Below are 15,948 nucleotides of genomic sequence, written 5' to 3'. Positions count from 1 at the left end.
CCCGGGGACTGCAGGACCGCTGCTCCTTTGATGGGGAAAGGCAAGCAGCTGGCCAAAACCAGGGGAGAAGCTGCAGGTGGCCTTCAGCAGCCCCTGAAGCGGGTCCTGGGCAGTGGGGACGGCTGAGCTGTTGCACGCCCGCCCGCGAAGCCCGCTTGCTGCTCGCTCCTCTCTTCCTCCAGCAATGTTTCCACACCAAATAAGGCTGCAGCTTTTGCCCAACTCCTGGCACAGACCAAAATTCCTGCTAAATGCCAAGACTGTAACTTGGGCCCAAAGCTTCCCAGAGCAGCCAGTGCCCAGCACCCCCCTCGGGCCATCTGTCCCTCTGGGTAGCGCCCCAAACAAAGCAGGGTAAACAGAACCCAGGGCCGGCCGCCCTGCAGGGTGGGCTGTGTCACTTGAAAGCAAGCCAGGCGCTCACACAGGGGTGGCTGAGCGGCTCCGGGGCCCTGACTGCTGACAGCCCAATCCTGGGGTCCCTTTCAGAAGGGCAGCAGTCTGCCCTCCGGCCGGGGAGACGTTTGGCCTCGGCTGATCTTTTCCTACTCTGGACTAACGTGTCCAGCCACGGCAGAGGGCGCGGCTAGGCTGGCTTCTCCAGACGCAGGCACGGGCATTTCCCTACCCAGGTGTCTCTAGCATGAGAAATGGACACCTACGGTCGCCAACTCCGACTCTGCCAAGTCACCACGAGTGCCCGAGAGCTGAGGGGAGGCGCCGTGTGGGGACACGGGGAAGGCAGGCAGGGTGGCTCCCGGGGCATCCCACCATGGCTGCCTGGCACAGCTGGCAAGGTACGGGCTTTCCAGACAGGCAAACAAGGGATCGTGAAGCCACCCGCTCGTGGGGGGTCGGGTCGGACCCCAGCTGCCAATTCTGGAGGCGTCTCACGAGGCCATGCTGGCTCCCTTCCTCCCTGGAAATCCTCCTGGCCACCGGGAGGAGCCAGAGCCAGAGCCGGGAGACAGCCTTCGGCCCTGCTTCCAGACACACCGAAGCCACAGAGGTGGCGCAAGGCCGCGCCTGCAAAACCCTTTGGCTGCAAGTAGCAGACCGGCGACACCGTTGATCAAGCCAAGGAAATTAAGACGAAAATTAAAATAAGGGTGGGGGGTTTCTAGCTGGGAACTCTGGGAAGGCTGGGGTAGGGAGCAGGGGTGGCTGAATCCAGGTCAGCACACACTTCCCCACTGAGGCTGTCAGGTGCTGCGCTCCGCCTCCTCTCCTCCTGCAGTCAGGCCTTCTCCAGGAGGGGAAGGGCAGCCGGGAAGGGGCAGCCGGGAAGGGCCAGCGCCCGCGCTGACCTCAGGGCAGGCCTCCTCTCCTCCTGCAGTCAGGCCTTCTCCAGGAGGGGAAGGGCAGCCGGGAAGGGGCAGCAGGGAAGGGCCAGCACCCGCGCTGACCTCAGCGCAGAGCTCTGACTGGCAAAGCGGACTCCGGCCTGCGCTGGGTCTGACCCTGTAGGAGCCGGGGAAGGTCCGAGGCTGCAGCTGACCACCCAGCATCAGGAGACAGCCTGGGCCCCAGGTCCTGCCAACCCCCCCATGCTCTGGTACACCTCAGTACCTGTGGCCAGGTCCCCGTCCCTTCCCTGTCCCAAACAACTCAGCTCCAAAGCTACCCAGGGGCAGGGAGGAAGGGCCGGGGGCTGGGGGCAGGAGGACAGGCTCCTGGGGGAGCTGAGGCCAAAATCAGGGACTCTCAGCCGGGTGCTGACAACTCACAGCTGTGATCCTCGCTACTGGGGAGGCTGAGGCTAGAGGATCATGACTCAAAGCCAACCCAGGTATGAAAGTGGGCGAGTCCTCTTATCTCCAATTAATCACCAAAAAGCCAGAAATAGCACTGTGGCTCAAATGGTAGAACAGTAGCATTGGGTAAAATAAGGCTCAGGAATGGCACCCAGGCCTTGAGTTCAAGTCCCAGGACTAGCACACACAAAAAAAATGTGTAGCATTTAAGGAGAGCAGGGAGGGTTGGAGGAGGGCCTGCAGTGGGTGTGGGGAGAGGGGCTTCGGGGTGCAGGGGAAGCCCACCCTCCTCTTCTCCTCGGAGGCCCTGGAGAATGTCTCCGCAGGCGGTGCCACCCGAGTCCTGGCCCACAGTGTTCAAGCCTCCACTCCTCCCTAGAGGACTAGAGTGCCCAGCAGCGGCCCTGCACACCCAACCAGCAGCCTGTCGAGCGTCACCTGCACCAACACCCACCACGCATGAGGTCGCAGTCTGCTGTTCTGCATGGCACCCATGCCACCGAACAACGTGTGAGCGGAGGGAAAGAGCACACAGCGGACCCGGGCACAGTGGGCATGTGTTCACGCTTCATTTCCAAATAACTTATTTCCTTGAAGTTCTCTTAAATAAACTTTGGAGGCCGGCTCTGTGCGCGACGTGTAGCTCTCTGGTGGCTCTCTGGCATCCTGGCCTCGGCGCAGAGGCCAGCACAGGCCGGACAGCCGGCCACAGCAGCACGGGGCCACAGCAGCGCGGGGCCACAGCAGCCCGGGCCGGTGCTCCTGCTCTTGCGTCCTCAGCGTCGGGCGGTCACTCTGGTAGTGAGAGGTCAGGCGTGGCTCCAAGGGAACTTGGCCAGTACTGGGGAGGACCCAGGACACAGTCCCCCATAACCACAGACCCCAGACCCCAGCGCCTGCGCTGCCCACATTTGGGCCGGGGGCTGGCTGCAGGCGCTGCCCTGGGCCGCGGCCCTGCGGGGCACATGCAGGCTCACGTCCCCCTGTCCTTCTCCTTCTTCTTACTGGTCCTCTGGCCGCTGAGCTCGCCCAGCCTCAGGTCCAGCCTTCGCTGCAGCTGGGCCCTCCTGGCGGGGTCCAGGGGCCTGTCCCTGGCCCCGCTGCCTGCACTGGGGAGCCCCTCCCGGCGGAGTTTCTGGCGGGCGTGTGCGCGGGCCTTCTCGCCGCAGCCGTGGACCTGTGGAGGACACGAGTCAGGGCAGGACACGGGGGAGAGGACGAGGATCCGCCGTCAAAAGGCTGTGGAGCTGGGAGCCAGTGCAGATGCGGAGACAGGACCTTCCTCCCCGCGTCCATCTTCCCCCGGCAGGATCCCAGGGGGAACAGGGCTCGAGCCTCTGTTGAGTAGGAGAGGGAGTAACCCCACTGACCACGCCGGCCTGGGGCTCTTTCCGGTGCGTGGGGCCCTAGCCTCTCCAGGCTGGAGCAGGGTGAAGTCACAACCATCCTCGACTCCCCCAGCCCCCAGCTCTCCCACCGCATCCAGGGTCCAAGTGCCTAAAGGGCGGCCTGCCCTCAGCCATCACCCGAGCCCCTGGTCCTCCTCTCCACCCGTGGGGTCTCAGTGCCGACTGCCATGCCACACAGGCCTGCCACTGCTCTCCTGGCCCCCGTGTGCCCCCCACCTTGGCATCCCCACTGTCCCCCACACTGGCCTCTTTGCAGAACCCCACCAGGCCAAGATTCCCTCACACAGAGACACCCGTTCCAACCCCAGCTCCACAAAGACCTGTGAGCCGGGCCACGGGGGACGGAGCTCCCCTCGATTGTCCACCGGAGGAACGAACGAGAAAGCCGCCCGCTGCCATCTCCGCGCAAGGGTCTCAGACACTCGCGGGCCGCCTGCAGCGATGCCCTGCCCCAAACTCCCTCTCACACTCGCGGGCCGCCTGCAGCGATGCCCTGCCCCAAACTCCCTCTCACACTCGCGGGCCACCTGCAGCGATGCCCTGCCCCAAACTCCTCTGGCACGGCTGTCCCTCGGCCACTGCCAGCTGCCCCACCCGAAGCGGCTCCGCCGGTTCCCTCTGGTCACCCACCTCGGGCAGGTGGTGGCTGAGGCAGTAGCGCTGGCCGCAGAGCTGGCAGAGCTGGCCCAGGGTCGCGATGCTGGCCGCGCACTTGGCGAAGCTGCAGGTGTTGTCGGCCTTGGTCACGGCCGACAGCAGGGCGTCAAGATCCTCCTCGGCGGGCAGAGCGGCGGCCGCGGGTCCTGGGGAGAAGCGTCAGTCATGGTGTGCAGGACCAGGGCACTTCTGCCGGGCACCAGGCTGTGTCCCCGCTGTGAGCATGCCCAGCTCCTGTCCCAGGCTGCCCAGAGCACCCCAATGCGCTCCCAGTGGGACCCACAGCTCCCCCAGGCTGCCAGAGCCCTTTTCACCCTATTCCACAGCAAGCCAAGCAAGCGAGGGCTGCCCACGGCGTGGCCGGCACCAAGGGCAGAGCGCGAAGAGAGGGCACAAGAGGGCCTCTGGCAGTGCATCCTCTCCACCCAGAAACTCCCAGCCCCGAGGCGGTGACGCCAGCAGCCCCAATGTGGGGCAGATCCCCTGACGGCCAGGTCCGATCGACCTCAAAGCCCAGAAAGCACAGCTTCTTCCAGGAGACAAGGTCCTGCGGTCACCAGCACGGAGCCGGTGCAACTGCTCAGTAAGCGTCTGAACCGATGGAGAACACCCAAGTGCTCTGCTCAGGGTCACCAAATGCCCCTGCGCCCCGCTTCCGCAGCCCTGACCACGGGAGCCCCACAACGGCAGAGGCTGGGCGGTGAAGACCCCAGCAAGGGGACACAGTGGGCAGAACTCAGGACCAAGCTACCCTGGGGCTGGCACAGCCTTCCATGAGAGCGGCAGGCAGCGGCCCAGAGCCCGGACCCAAGGCAGCTGCCACTGGTGTGGCCCAGGCCCTGCCAGTCCGGGACTGCGGTATGGGAGCCGTGACTGCCCCGTCCCCAGGGGATGGCCAAAGGACCAGGGAGAAGCCTCTGGGGAGAAGCGCCCCCTGAGCAGGGCTCTGAGCAGGAGATGATGGGTGTGCGCATGTGCGCGTGCAGGGGCTGCGGGTGGCACTGACGCTACTCACCCTTTGCTTCCCTCTTCTTCTTCTTGTTCTGGGGCAGCTTCTGGGGCTTCTCCTTCTTGTCTGGCGGCTTCTTGTCTGGCTTCTCCTTCTTGTCTGGCTTCTCCTTGTCTGGCTGCTCCTCGTCTGGCTGCTGCTCCTTGGCTGGCTGCTCCTCGTCTGGCTGCTGCTTCTTGTCTGGCTGCTCCTTGTCTGGCTGCTCCTCGTCTGGCTGCTGCTCCTTGGCTGGCTGGTCCTGTCTGCCCTGCTCCCCCCGGGGCTCGTCCACGGGCAGTGGGGTGGGGGCTGGGGCGCCCCTCTTGCTCACGGTGACGTACCGCGCCGCCCCCTCCCCAGCGCTGTCGTGGCGCAGCCCCAGCTCCTCGGCGATCTGGTGCACGCGCAGCCTGTCATGGGAGTTGAGGAATGTGGGGAACTGCAACCGCGTCTCCTCGCTGTCCAGGAACTCTGTGATCTTGGCCCGCAGGTGCTCCGTGCCACCCGGGTGCCCCCCGTCACTGCGGGGCTGCGGGGGCCTCACGCGAGGCTTCCTGGGCTCCCCCCGGGGCGCGGCCTTGGCCTCCGGGCCGCGCAGGGGCTGCGCGCTCGCAGGCTTGCTGAGGAACGCAGGGCCCCGGGGCTGGGCAGCGGCTCGGCAGGGACCCTGGGAGCCCTCGTGGGCATAGTTCTCAGGGACGATGTCCTCCAGGTACTCGAAGGCGGTGCGCACTTCCCCGTGCTCTGTGAAATACTCCACCAGCGTCTTTAGAAAAGCGTGGTTGTTCACGGTGCGGGAGTCACAGACAATCGCCACATGGCGCCGTGCACGGGTGACCGCGACATTGATCCGCCGGTCCTCAGCCAGAAAACCAACTTCGCCTAGCAAAGGACCAGGGGTCAGAGACCAAGAAGCTGGACGCGCGGCCAGGGACGGCCTGGGCACCGTGTAGCCTTGGAGCCTGTACCCACCCCCCACGGGCGGAGCTTCCCCGCGGCGGCGCACACACGGGAAGACACAGCCTCCTTCCACCGTGCCGTCCTGTCCAGCCTCTCCTGAGCGTGCACACACCCACCAACAAAAACTTTCTACACACAATGTTCTTTGTGTGTGCACGCATGCTTGTGCGTGTGTGCATGCCAATGCTGGGACTTGAACTCAGGGCCTCATGCTCTCGCTTGGCTTTTTCCCTCAAGGCTGGGGCTCTACCATTCAGGCCACACCTCCAGTGTTGGCTTTCAGCTGGCTCACAGAGAGTCCTGAGTAGCTGGTATTACGGGGATCAGACAACAAACCAGCAGCACGGAAACCACACACACCCTGAGGCCCACAGACAAGCACCAGGCTCTCAAGGGGCTCCGTCTCCTTCAGGAGACATCCAGACCTTTCCCACCCTCCCTGCACCCCCAGCTCAACCACCTGCTTCCCGTACCACGGAGCCTCCGCAGTCTCCACTCCCTGGAATACCACGCCCCTCTGCTCCCCACTGTCCCCTCCGTGCCCCCGTCCACGGGTGACAAGAGCTTATTCTGGGTCGAGTGCTCTGCTCGAGTATAGCACTCAGTCCAGGACACCTCGTGCCTGCCCAGGCCCTGCTGGGCCCTGGTGGGTGGGCAGAGCCCTCGCTACTGCCCTCCCCTCAGGTGAGGACAATGCTGGGCTCGGCCACTGCAGCCCAGGACAGGCAGGACCCACCCTACCCGGAACCGGCTGCCTCCCTGCCGCCTGTCCCCAACGGGCCCTGCGGGGCTTCCTACCTCTCCGGTTGGACCTGACGAAGGAGAGGATCACAGCCTCCTTCTCTCGGCCCTGGAAGCCATCCACGGACTTGATTTCCAGCTCGGGGTACTGGTGCGCCAGGCTCTGTCGAAGCAGCTCCACCTGAGACGGGAAGGCCACGGTGCATCGCTGCAGGCCCGGCCTCGCCCGGGATCTCGGCACCTGATCACCCTGCCTCAGGCACCGTGCGAGCTGCTGTCCGTGCCAGGATGAGGCCACTGCCCCCACAGCCCCCTCCCTGCCTGGGGGAATAGAGACATAGACAGAAGGGGACCCTTTGTACCTGAAGGTTGTAGGGCGCGATGACAGCGATGTCTCCTGCGTGGACACCAGCGGCCACCAGAGCCTGGATGTGCAAAGTGACAAGGCGGACTTCGCCTGGAGGGAGAGAGCGGGCTTCAGCAGAGGACGCGCTCTGCGGGCCGCCGCGGACGCCTTGGCTGGCCTGTGCCGGCCTGAGGCAGGGGGCATGCTGGGAGCTGAGCCCGCGCCAGGGACTCCACCACCCGCGCGGTGATGCCCAGCAGCCCTGATGTGCCATGGAGGCAGTGCAATGGCTGCACGGTCTCACCGCCAGCCCGTCATCCCGGCTACTCGGGAGCTGAGATCTGAGGATGGCGGTAGAAAGCCTGCCCCGGCAGGAAAGTGTGACTCTTATCTCCAAGTAATCACAGAAAAAGCTGCAGGTGGCACTATTGCTCAAGGGGCTGAGTGCTAGCTTTGGGGAAAAGGAGCTCCGTCAGGTGCAATGCCCAGGCCGAGGGCTCAAGCCTTAGGACTGGCAAAAAAAAAAGCTCGTGGACAGCACCCAGGCTGAATTCAAGCACCAGGACTAGCCCAGGTGTGCACGCAAGCACACACACACCCGTCACTGGCACTGGACCAGACTCAGGCCCTTCGAGAGTACACAATGCTGACAGTCCTCGATGGCCTTCTTTGGGGCCCTTGAGCCTCGGAAGAACACGCCATTTCCTGCCCACGAGTGCCCATCCTCAACCTTCCACGGCAGCTCGTCAGCGCTTGCCCTCCTCCACCCTCCCCTGCGCCTCCCCGGGCTGGTGGACCTTGGCACTCTATTTCGAGGATAGGACACCCGGGCTGGGGAGCTCACCTGGGTTCCCCCTGGACTGGTTGTCATCTTCCTCCAGTTCAAATAGGCCACAGCCGGCCGTGTCCACAAGCAGCAGGGGGATGCTGGTCTCCTCCGTGTCAGCCACGCCGGGGAGGTCCCTGGCACGCGGGCGGACAGAGGGCAGCACTGAACTCCTACACAATGGCACTTGCCCTTCCCGTCACAACATCGGAGGGGCCGGGACGCGTGTGGTAGCACAGCCTATAGTTCCAGACGGGACAATCAAGAATTCTAGGCCAGCCTGGGTGTGTCATAAGGAGACTTTGTCTCAAAAGACCAAATCAGAAAGGAAAAGAAAACGGACAGGCTGCCTGCTGCCCGGTTCCCTCACCCAGGACACCGCTGCTCAGAGGAGGGGAGGCCGGGGCAGGCCGGGGCTCCTCACCCAGGACACCGCTTCTCAGAGGAGGGGAGGCCGGGGCAGGCCGGGGCTCCTCACCCAGGACACCGCTTCTCAGAGGAGGGGAGGCCGGGGCAGGCCGGGGCTCCTCACCCAGGACACCGCTTCTCAGAGGAGGGGAGGCCGGGGGCAGGCCAGGGCCACAGGCCACTTACCTCAGGAGATGTCCCGCCACGGAGGAGTGGGCTGTGAGCTGCCCGTGGTACATGGCCTCAGAGGCCCAGCGCATGATGGCCTGGTGCATGCGGTACTGCACCGTGAGCATCCGCACCACAGCGGGGCCGCGCTCCTGGGCCAGGCGCTCCATCAAGCTGAGCGACAGCCCCGCCAGCGCTGCCCTGCACGGGGAACAGGAGGAGGGTCCGGGTCGCAGTGTGCGTGTGACACGGGGTGAGTGGGGAAAGCTGTCTGCAAGCCTGATCCAGTGTACCCGGGTCACCTGCCCCTCACGTGACCACCAGGACCCAAGCCTCCACACCCCGACCACAGGGACCAAATGAGAGGTGGGGTCGGAGGAGGAGGAGCCCCTGAGAGAAGACTTGAGGGAGGTTGGCTGCTGGCTTGGAGGGGGGAGACGCTGAGAGCCAACACATGCAGTGACCTCCAGGACCTGGAAAGTGCCGGAAGCAGATCCCCCTCCGCAGCCTGGCTGCACACTGAGCTTCCCGTCCGTGTGGTCTGAAGCAGTAACACACCACAAACACCACGCTGACTGGGAAGTTTGTAAGGACAATTTCAGCCGGGTGCTGGTGGCTCACGCCTATAATCCTAGCTAGTCAGGAGGCTGAGAAGGGAGGACTGTGGATCAAAGCCATCGCAGGCAGCAAAGTCCGTGAGACTTATCTCCAATTAACCAGCAAAAAAATCCAGAGCTGCAGTTTAAATGGTTGAGGGCAAGAAAAGCTAAGAAACTGTGTTCAAGAAGCCTAATATCAGCATGCACGTACACGAGTGAATGAATGAATGAATGGGGGGGACCTCTCACATGTGGCAGCAGTAAGCAGCCCGTGGTGGCTGACGGCCACGCATGCGCACCACTGGCACAGGCAGTGCCTGTGCTGCCTCACGCCAGCCTCCCCTCGGCGGCCTACCGACTCCTCCGCCACACACAACGAGGGAGGAGGCCCCACCAGGCCCATGGGGCGCAGCGTCTCCTGCATCCGTCTTCTATCCAGGGTCCCCACTGATGGCACTGCACAGCCCGCGTCAGCTGAGCTACGTGGCCGAGGTGGCTCTCACAGAGCCACCGTCATACCTGCGGCCTTGTGGGGGACGTGGTACGTGAGGCACCAGGTCAGCACTGGGGGTGTGCCTGGCAGCATGCTGTAACACTCAATCCTCGAGGGACGCCCAGGGCACCAGCCTGGGCCCTGGAGCACAGGCGGGGCGGGTGGGGAGGAGGAGCTCTGGGGGCGGGGCCTTACTTGTGAGAGGCCGTGGTGGGCGGCAGCTGCCTGTGGTCTCCGGCCAGGATGCACCTCCTGGCCTTCAGCAGAGGGATCCAGCAGCTGGCCTCCAGGGCCTGGGCACACTCGTCAATGACCACCACGTCAAAGTGGCCCTCGGGCAGCAGCTTCAGGGGGCCATCGGGAGAGGCACCTGGTCGGAGAGGAAACAGGAGTGCAGGTGCCAGCTGCAATCACGCCAACGGAACGTGACGCTCGGCGGCTCCCCCAACGCCTGCACTAATGCTGTGTGCAGTCAGCACTGGGGCAGACACCAACGCGTTCGGGTCCCAGAGCTGATACAGACCTGGAGGGAACCCTATGTAGTCAACGGACAGACGCTACGCCCTGACAGAGGGGGACAGAAGGAGTCCCCCCCCACCCTGATCCCTACAGAGCATCCTAGTGCCAGACACAGGTTCTCGTCAGCTGTCCCAGGACTTTCACAAGAGCCACCGTGTTCCAGACTAGCGAGACAGCACCCATTGGACATCGAGACTTGCTCAGAACCACACAGAACTAAATTAAAAGCATCAGAAAGACATCTGGGGGCTGGGAAGATGGCTCAGTAGTAGAGTGCTTGCCTTGCATGCATGAGGCCCTGGGTTCGATTCCTCAGCACCACATAATCAGAAAAAGCTGGAAGTGGTGCTGTGGCTCAAGTGGTAGAGCACTAGCCTTGAGCTGAAGAGCTGAGGGACAGCGCCCAGACCCAGAGTTCAGGCCCTACGACCAGCAAAAAAAAAAAAAAAAAAAAAAGACATCTGGGAAGCCTGATGCTGGTGGCTCACATCTGTAACCCTACCTACTCAGGAGGCTAAGATCTGAGGATCATGGTTCAAAGCTAGCCCAGAAAGTGAAGTCTGTGAGGCTCTTATCTCCAACTAACCCACTCAGAAACCGGAAGTGGAAGCTGTGGCTCAAAGTGGTAGATCACTAACCTTTGAATGAGAGCTCAAGGACAGCACCAGGACCTGAATTCAAGACCCAGGAACAACAACAAAAAAAGGAAGACATGAGCCGGGCGCTGGTGGCTCACGCCTGTAATCCTAGCTACTCAGGAGGCTGAGATCTCAGGATCGCGGTTCAAAGCCAGCCCGGGCAGGAGAGACCGTGAGACTCCTATCTCCAATAAACCACCAGAAAACCGGAAGTGGCGCTGTAGCTCAAGTGGTAGAGCGCATGCCTTGAGCTGAAGAGCTGAGGGACAGCGCCTAGGCCCAGAGTTCAAGCCCCACGACCGACAAAAAAAAAAAAAAAAAAGGAAGACATCTGGGAAATCTTCAACTATTTGGAAACTATGACACACTTTTCAACCAACATAGGTGAAAAAAAGAAGCCAAGATTTCAGGAAGAGGAAAAGCAAAGTTGTCAGGAAATGAATGATAATGAAAACACAGTATTTTAGACTAAGGGACAAGGATTGGAATAAATCCCTCATGAGCAAGAACTCAGTTTCCGCCTCAATAAACCAGCCTGGGCAAGCGAGACCCAGCCCAGAGAAACAGCGAATAGCAGAGACAGGGTCAGATCCAGGGAGACAGAAAACAGGAAAGTCAGAGCTGGTCCTCAGCAGAGCCTGAGGAAGAACATAAAAACCAGATGAGCAAAACAAAGAGGCCAGGCCAGTGGGGCGTCCGCAGGGAGCAAGGGAATGTTCTGGACAACACTCCTCTAAATTTGAGGGTTTATATTAAACCAACAACTTCTTGAGAGAAACAAACCCAAATAGCCTGATGTTCGTTAAAGAAAGGAAATCTGAAGCCAGGCGCCAGCCAGTGGTTCACGCCTTGTCATCCTAGCTACTCAGGAGGCTGAGATCTGAAGAGCATAGTTCAAAGCCAGACTGGGCAGCAAAGTCTGTGAGACTTTTTTTTTTTACATCAACATTTTACACTTTATAATACACTCACATTTATACACAGATTTTGTGTTGTGAGACTCTTACCTCCAAGTAACCACCAGAAAACTGGAAGTGGTGCTATGGCTCGAAGTAGTAGAATGCTAGCCTTGAGCAAGAGAGCTCAGAGATAGTGCCCAGGCCCTGAGAAATCTAGAGTTACAGCCTCACTTCAGGACAGGGAAAACTGCAGGTGGGGACAGCTTCCCTGGGAGCCGCCTCCCGGCTGGGGGCCCCCCCCCAGCTGGCCAGCCGCTCACCCGTGTTGGTTGCCAGCACCACGTCAGCCGCTGTGAGGCCTTCCACCATGGCCGCTTCTTCCCTTTCCTTCAGCTCTTTTCTTAGTAGCTTCATTTCATTGCGGAAATTACTTTTCTCTCTCTTATCGTGTGCCTTTTTGTTTTTCAGCTGTAATGATGAGAAAATACAGTCATTTCAACAGGACCTTGTGCTCTTACTTTTTGGGGGTTACTGGGGCTTGAACTCAGGGCCTGGGTGCTGTCCCTAGACTTTTTCGCTCAAGGCTAGCACTCTACCATTTAAGCCACAGCACCTTTTTAGTCGTTAATTGCAGGTAAGTCTCCTGGACATTCTTGCCTGGGCTGGTTTTGAACTGCAATCCTCAGATGTCAGCGTCTTGAGCAGTTGGGGTTACAGACGCCCAATTCCCCAATTTACTTTGACACCTCAAGACGCCCACAGCCCTGTCCTTACTTGTTGTCTGTTTTGTGGACTAGAGCTTGGCAGCGGGGAGAGAAGGCGGTTCAGTGTCTAATTCACAGAGAACCAGTCCTGACAAGAGGGACTTACACACAAACAAGAGCAGTGCACATGAATGGAATCATGGCCGGCTCCACACCTAGATGGCAACCTTGATGCCGAACAACCCACCCACAGGACCAGAGCGGGCTGTCTGCTCAGGCCGGCCTCTGCTCACGGGACTGCCTAGACTCCCGCCCCTCTTCCTCTGCCCCAACAAGGCCAAGGAGGATGCACATCTGGGCAGCGGGACAACGGCCAAGGGCAGACGCAGGCCGGGTCATTATAAAAGTGGACAAGAGGGCAGACACACAAACCTGAGGACCACCGCCTGACCCTGAACCTCCCACCCCCTCTGTGGGAGCAGGGGAGGACAGAAAGACTTGGGAAGAGGCTGGATTTGCAAATCTGTATTTTCAGGCTATCCTTCTCCCGTGCCAGTATCAGCTAGAGCACACGCCTGGCTACAGGGAGACACCTGGAAAATGTTTTCTGTAAGACAATTTGTTATCTACCCTCAAGTACCTGAACACCTGAATTCCCACCAAACGAGCATCTCAAATGAGAAGCCCACACCAGGATACAAGCCTACAGCCCAGCTATGCAGGAGGCTGAGACAGAAGGAACAGCATGGGAAGGCTAGAAAAGGCCCTTTCCCACAGACAAAATACAGCCAGGCACCAAATCCTAGCTACTCAGGAGGCTAAGATCCAAGGATCATGGTTCAAAGCCAGCCCGGGCAGGAAAGTCCTGGTAAGACCCTTACCTCTAATTTACTACCAGAAAACCAGAAGTGGTGCTGTGGTTCAAAGTGATAGAGTACTAGCCTTGAGCAAAAAGAGCTCAGGGACAGCACCCAGGTCCTGAGTTCAAACCCCATGACTGACAAAAAGGAGAAAAAAAAAAACACACTCAAATCCCACTATCACAAAATGAAAGCAGAGGGAGTGAGGGGCTAGAGGTGTGGTTCAAGTGGTAGCGTCTGCTTAGCACAGACAAGGACCTGGTTCAATCCCAACACCTAAAATAAAAGATGCAAACAAAACAAGACCAAATAAAACAGCCATCCAAAACCAGGAAGAGAAGTCCAACTTTTCGATTCCTGACCGAGCGGACGGAGGGGACAGGAGCGTGAGGGGTAGGGCAGCGGGTGCTCCTGAGGCCCCCGGGCGACACCCGCGTACGTACGAAGATCTGGTCCATGTCCCTCCTGATGTCGGCGACAACCTGGGCGCTGTCGCTGCGCGCCAGCACGGCGTCCAGACAGTGCTGTTGCACGGACTCCAGCAGGCGGGCGGGGTGGCCGAGGCGCAGGACGCGCAGCCTGCGGCCGGCCAGCCTCTCCACCAGGTTGTCCACGGCGATGTTGGAGGGTGCGCAGCACAGTACCTGCGGAACACACGCTCAGCTGGGCTCCGGGGCAGGACCCACGCACACCAGCTCATCACCCCACAGAGACCCGGGAGCAGCAGTGGGCAGTGGGTGGCCTGCCTCCCCATGCCCGGTGCTGCCCTTCCTTCCCCCGCTGCGGGCCACAGGTGGCCTGCACAGCAGGTGACCATGGGCTCATATGGTACACCAAAACAGAAGCCAGCCAGGAAACCCACGTCCCATGAGTAGACCCACAGACTCAGCCAATAGGAAAGGCGGAGGAGGCGGGCAGGAACAGAGGGGCAGCTTTCCCTGACCTCCACCCATCCACTCCTGGTTTCTGCTGCTCCCCGCTAGGCCACAGAGCCCCTGACCCTGACCCTGTTTCTGGGGCCACCAAGAGTCCCCACTCAGGGGGGTTGTGAGGATTACTGCAGGGGTTCACCACCCACTTCCCTGCGGCCCGCTCCTGCTGGTAACAATACTGCCACGAACAAGGTTCTCTCCTGGCCATGAGCAGTGACATGGACAGTGTGCAACGCGCTTTCCAGGTGTGTGCACGCTTGATCAGTTCACTGCATGCACGGAGTACATGCCAGCCCTGGCACCTCTGCACCCACAGTGTGGGCCTGCAGCGGAGTGCGTGCAGGGGAGTGTGTGCGTGCGTGGGCTAGGCCGTGGCCCCAGCGTGCCCCCTGCTCAAGGGACCAAGGGAAATCAGGAAAGGCTGGGACCCTGTTGAGCACTGGTCTACAGGCCAGACCAGACACCCACAAGCACGAGGAAGCCGTAGGCTGCCCACCTTCAACCCCTGCTTCACCACTTGGAGGATTATTTCCACCACGGTTGTGGTTTTCCCAGTGCCAGGAGGTCCGTGGATGATGGCGAGTTCTCTCTGGGCCAAGGCAAAGGACACAGCTTCCTTCTGGGAGGCGTCCAGGGCGGGGTTGTAGAACGTCAGCGGGGCTGCAGGAGAGGGTCAGAGTGAGGCCACCTGCCCGGGGGGACAGGATCAACCAAGGCACCCATCGGGGTGAGGCCACCCAGCCCAGGGGACAGGAACAACCTGAGTATCCAGGGCTCCCGGGGCAGGCCAAGCAGCTCAGAAACAATCTGCACACTGTCAAAAGACCCCCCCTAAGCCAGGCGCCGGTGGCTCATACCTGAGATCCTAGCTACTCATGAGGCTGAGCTCTGAGGATCACAGTTCAAAGCCAGCCTAGGCAGGAAAGTCTGTGAGACTCCTATCTAATAAACCACCAGAAAACCAGAAGTGGGGTTCTGGCTCAAGTGGTAGAGCATTTGCCTTGAGTTCAAGCCCCACGACCAACAAAAAGACTCCCTCTAAAACAGGACCAAGTGTGCACCTGCTGCGTGTCCTCAAGTTTGCTGGGGAGTAGACGTGTATATGTGTGTATATGCTAGTATACAGAAATGTGTGTATCTGTTATTTGTGTGTATACATAACATATATGTAATAGATATAATATGGGGCTTGGTGGGGGGCGGCTGAAGGAGAGAAGGAAAAGGAAGATGGAGGGGGATAATGTGTAAATATATCACAACTATGTATGAAGATGGCATCGGGAACTTCAGGGAAAGCCGTGGGCCAGATGGCAGCTGGGAAGGGGAGAGCTCAGCAGGAAGGGGAGAAGGGCATGGAGAAGGGGGAGGTACACACAGAGGGGGGGAGGGGAGGAAGTGGAGAGAGAGCAGTAGAGGTTCTTCTGAGCAGAACACAATACAGGCACATCTGAAAGCCATGGCGTAATTAATATACACTTGAAATACATCTAGAGAACAAAGTAAAACCAGCTCAGGTGTGGAGAGAGTGCAGCAAGGGGGGAGGGGCAGGGAACAGCTGACACTAAGCAAAAGGAAAGAAATGTAAACATCACCTGATATGGAAGAAATACTGTATTGTCAAAGCTCATAGAATTCACAAACTGTTTAGACCATGATACTGACAACTGGCCTTGTGAAGGTTAAAATGTGTTTTTGTCTTTCACTAAGTATCACTATTCCACAATTCTGTGAAATATGTGAAATTTATGTAATCACCTAGTCTCAATTTAAAAAAAAAGTGAGAGAAGGGATGGGTTAGGAGCGATGGGTGACCATGTTGCCAGACACCTTGTACTCATAGACTTTTGTAGAATGGGAACTTCTTTGCACAGCTACTTCAAGATAATAATAATTCAAAAAAATGTAAAAAAAAAAAAAAAAAGTAAAACCAGCTCAGGTGTGGAGAGAGAGCTCAGCAAGAAGGGGGAGGGGCATGGCGAGGGGGAGGGACACCGAGAAGAGGGGGAGGGGAGGAAGTGGAGAGAGCTCCCCAAGAGGACACATGAGG

At 59.8% G+C, this 15,948-nt stretch overlaps 1 protein-coding gene across 1 annotated transcript in view; it reads right to left on the bottom strand.

Moving 5' to 3' along the window:
• Nucleotides 1–2,301: 2,301 nt before the first annotated feature.
• The window catches only part of Ighmbp2 (immunoglobulin mu DNA binding protein 2), a 19,571-nt gene continuing 5,924 nt past the window's right edge, over nt 2,302–15,948 (bottom strand). The window contains exons 5-15 of the mRNA XM_070009838.1: nt 14,398–14,561; nt 13,413–13,613; nt 11,726–11,873; nt 9,545–9,719; nt 8,276–8,458; nt 7,700–7,818; nt 6,872–6,966; nt 6,567–6,690; nt 4,836–5,690; nt 3,794–3,966; nt 2,302–2,931 (exon numbers count right to left, since the gene is read on the bottom strand). Coding sequence (XP_069865939.1) covers nt 2,728–2,931; nt 3,794–3,966; nt 4,836–5,690; nt 6,567–6,690; nt 6,872–6,966; nt 7,700–7,818; nt 8,276–8,458; nt 9,545–9,719; nt 11,726–11,873; nt 13,413–13,613; nt 14,398–14,561 — 2,441 coding nt within the window. The 3' untranslated portion in view covers nt 2,302–2,727. The remainder of the gene's footprint in view (nt 2,932–3,793; nt 3,967–4,835; nt 5,691–6,566; nt 6,691–6,871; nt 6,967–7,699; nt 7,819–8,275; nt 8,459–9,544; nt 9,720–11,725; nt 11,874–13,412; nt 13,614–14,397; nt 14,562–15,948) is intronic.

This window comes from Dipodomys merriami, unplaced genomic scaffold (assembly GCF_024711535.1).
Source record: "Dipodomys merriami isolate MVZ:Mamm:240054 unplaced genomic scaffold, mDipMer1.0.p SCAF_78, whole genome shotgun sequence".
Lineage (NCBI taxonomy): Eukaryota > Metazoa > Chordata > Mammalia > Rodentia > Heteromyidae > Dipodomys > Dipodomys merriami.
This window is presented reverse-complemented; position numbering and strand designations above follow the sequence as displayed.